This window comes from Galdieria sulphuraria (assembly GCF_000341285.1).
Source record: "Galdieria sulphuraria unplaced genomic scaffold scaf_340, whole genome shotgun sequence".
In the NCBI taxonomy this organism is placed as follows: domain Eukaryota; phylum Rhodophyta; class Bangiophyceae; order Galdieriales; family Galdieriaceae; genus Galdieria; species Galdieria sulphuraria.
In genome coordinates this window covers 1-3,425 of record NW_005178135.1, presented here as the reverse complement: position 1 = coordinate 3,425, position 3,425 = coordinate 1, and the positions used below count along the sequence as shown (strand labels likewise).

The 3,425-nt window shown below is 33.9% G+C and overlaps 1 protein-coding gene across 1 annotated transcript; it reads right to left on the bottom strand.

Annotated features, from left to right (window-relative positions):
- Nucleotides 1-854: 854 nt before the first annotated feature.
- Nucleotides 855-1,775, bottom strand: Gasu_65670 (uncharacterized protein). The gene is made up of 2 exons (XM_005702236.1): nucleotides 1,607-1,775; nucleotides 855-1,556 (listed from the first exon to the last, which is right to left on the bottom strand). Exons 1-2 carry the CDS (start codon nucleotides 1,632-1,634, stop codon nucleotides 892-894), a joined length of 693 nt encoding a protein of 230 aa, XP_005702293.1. The 5' UTR covers nucleotides 1,635-1,775; the 3' UTR covers nucleotides 855-891.
- Nucleotides 1,776-3,425: the final 1,650 nt, after the last annotated feature.

Below are 3,425 nucleotides of genomic sequence, written 5' to 3'. Positions count from 1 at the left end.
GAACAATTCATATAAAACAGTACAGTATATTTGGATTGCCAGACGCAAGACTAAAGAATTGTAGTACACTATCAATTCGTTAACTCATTACTCTTTTCTTGTTTCAACAAATAGAAAGACAAAAGAGTATTTTTTATGATGATTCAGAAGCGAACTGATAAGAAGTTGGAAAAACAATCTCACTCTTGCAGACTTTCACATCATGCCGATGTAAGAATGCACTTTAGACAAGTTGCTGGTAGGTGAATCAAAGACAAGTTTTAACTATTGAAGAAGACTTATACAAGGCAAGTGACATAAATAGGAGTAAGTTCATTGTGCATTCTCAAGTTGAATTTGGCTTGGATAGTGTTGATAGAATGAAATGGGTTGTTTGAATTACAGTATATTGTCTGTCCATTTTTCATAAGTCTTTTTTTCCCTCAAGTTGTTTTATACTAGCACACGAAAACTATCCCATATGTTAGTGGAGTTATTCATATCTTAGACTTTGTTTCATATAGTATTTATATATCGTCGATAGTCTCTTTAGTAGCAAATGCACAATGATCATATGGATTTATTAAAAGAATTTACTCAAGTAGGTTTGACCAACAAAACACCAACTAGTACTAGTAGTCAGTTATCTTAACGCAAAAAGGATAACCTAGCTGATAGTTTCCTTGGCAAGAATCATAATGAGAGAAAATTCCTACATTCTCTTTTCATAGCTGCAGATAGCTTTTACTATATAACAAGTCGTCGACCACAGCTCATTGGAGTGCATTCTTTTTACAAATTACTAAATAATGGATCATATTGCTATTCTATTCTGTGAGACGAGAGTTTTGATTTTGTTATAGGGTGTGATTCTGCAAAATATGATGAGCGCCAGTATACAATACACAATTTTTAGTGATTTTTTCTGCTAATGGGAAAGATGGGCAATTTGAAAAGAGAGGCCGATTGAAAATGGGCCCGCGCAATTTTGATTTGAAAATTGCCATTCTGGGTGTGGGGTGGGAAAGAATGGGTAAATTGGAAATGGGAGAGAGTGGGGAAATTGCGATGGGGGAAAATGGGTGGGGAAAGGGGCCAATTTGGGCCAACCCCAAGGTGATCGTGATTTGAAATTGCCATTGTGGGGGTGGGCTGAGGGAAGAATGGGTAAATTGGATTGGAAATGGGAGGGGAAATTGTGATGGGGAAAATGGGTGGGGAAAGGGGGCCTATTGGGGCCAACCCCAAGGTTATCGTGATTTGAAATTGCCATTGTAGTGGGCTGGGGAAGAATGGGCCCACTTGGAGATGGGAGGGGAAATTTCGGTGGAGGAAAATGGATGGGGAAAAAGGGGTGCGAGGAAATTGAAGAGGGACCAACCCAAAGGCGATTGTGTTGATTTGAAAATTGCTATTGTGGCGGGCTGGGAAGAATGGGTAAATTAGAAATGGGGGGCATTTGAAATTGAGGACAGTGTGCAAAGAGGACTGAGTGTGAATTGAAAATCTTGGGAGAATCCGTACAGGAAGAGTGTTTGAAAAATACCAATTCGAAAAACAAAAGATTGAAATTTGAACTTCAGTTATATTTTATGAGATAGTAGTAGTAGAAAGTTCAATTACATACTGTTCACATAATGTTTCCATGCTTTCATAATACACTTTTACTCTAAAATAATCTTCTTATTAAATTCCTAAAGAAAAAATAATAACAATTTAATATAGTTAATTGAAACATTGAAAACATTATTAAAAACTTTAATCATTGACTTAATTTTTAACTGTTACAATTCAATGTTCAAAGTAAATATTATATAAACACATAAAACTCAACAAAGCAAAAAAAGAATTTATTTTAAAGACAACATTTATACAGTATCCACTAAATTGACAAAAATTAATAATTTTTAGTTTAGTTTTACAATATTTACTAAAAATATACACAACAAAAATAAAAACGATCAGCAAAATTTGATAGCGACCTTGACAAAAAATTATAAACACGCAATAAACTTAAAGTTTGTTCTTCAAAAATTAATAACTTTAAAAGTGAAAACCAGTGTATCAGCGAAATGAGTGCATAGTCGTAGAATGTATAAAAAAAAGGTGTTTTACTCAAAGAAATAGACATATTGAAAAGGACCAAGTAGATGGTTCAAAAAAATAGTAAACGAACTGAAAAAAACAAAGAATTGCATTTGGTAAATTGTCATTTGATGAGAGAGTATGTATGGGGGAATGAAATGGTCGATTGCGGGTAAAGGATGGTAGTGCAACTTTGGTTTGAAAATTGTCATGGGGGAGTGTTGATGGAGGAAAGAAGGGGCCAATTGGAAATGTGAGAGGGTTGGGGGTCAATTGTGATTTAGAAAATGAGCATGGGGGGAAAATGAGTTGGAGGAAGGATTGGGGCCAAATTGGAGAGGGGTCAATTCGAAGTTTGGATGGGCAATTATGATTTAAAGATTGCCATGGGGGAAAATGAGTGGAGGGGAGGAAGGATTGCGGGCGAAATTGGAGAGGGGTCAATTCGAAATGTGAATGGGCAATTGTGATTTGAAAATGTGCATGGGGGAAAATGAGTGGGAGGAAGGATTGGGGCCAATTGGGAAGAAAGGGGGCCAACCCAACAGCGATTTAGATTTGGATTTACCATTATGAATGATGGGGAATAATGGGTAAATTGGAAATGGGAAGGGGCATTGAAACTGTCAGGGCAGTGTCTGACAAGGACAGGGTGGTTTGAATTGAGGAATTTAGGAAAATATGATAAGGGTGTTCGAGGAGTTTAAGTTCCAAAAGTAGAAGATTTCAAGTCGAACTTGATTCATATTTTATGAGATGGAGGTAGTAGTAAGATTGACGACATACTGTTCACGCAATATTTCTATATTTTCATAGTCGAACTTCAGTCCAAAATAATCTTTTTTAAACTTAATAAAACTATGCTAACAAAATACTATAGTTAAAGCATTGAAAAAATAAAAAAATTTATTACCGCCTTGATTTTCAACGCTTATATGTCAATGGTTCAAAGTAAATTCTATTTCGACACAATAAATTGAATAAAGTAAAAAAAATTTACTAAAAAAAAAAAATAATAAAGTAGCTGCTTAATGGGAAATAGAAGATAATTTTTTGTTTCAAAATAGTTACTAAAAATAATAAACTAAAATTAATCTTAACATAAACAAAAAAGATAAGAATCATACAATAACTTAAAAATTTAATTTTAAAACATCAATAAATTGCAAAATAGATACCAATCTATGCGAGCGATAAGACACAATTTTAAATGATACACAAAAAGAAGTTGCATTTAAGGAATCAAAAGATGTCCAAAAATAATAAGTAGGATACAGTTTAGAAATAAAAATAATAGAAGTAAACCGAGAAAACCAAAAATTGCAATAACTTTACTTTTTCAAAAGTAGAGTAATTGTGTA

What these genes read in the sequence shown, in the direction of transcription:
- Gasu_65670 (XM_005702236.1), bottom strand. Translation starts at nt 1,634, where the DNA reads ATGAAAGCATGGAAACATTATGTGAACA. An exon ending in ATGGAAACATTATGTGAACA is followed by an intron (nt 1,557 to 1,606) that starts GTATGTAATTGA and finishes ATATAACTGAAG; the next exon opens with TTCAAATTTCAATCTTTTGT.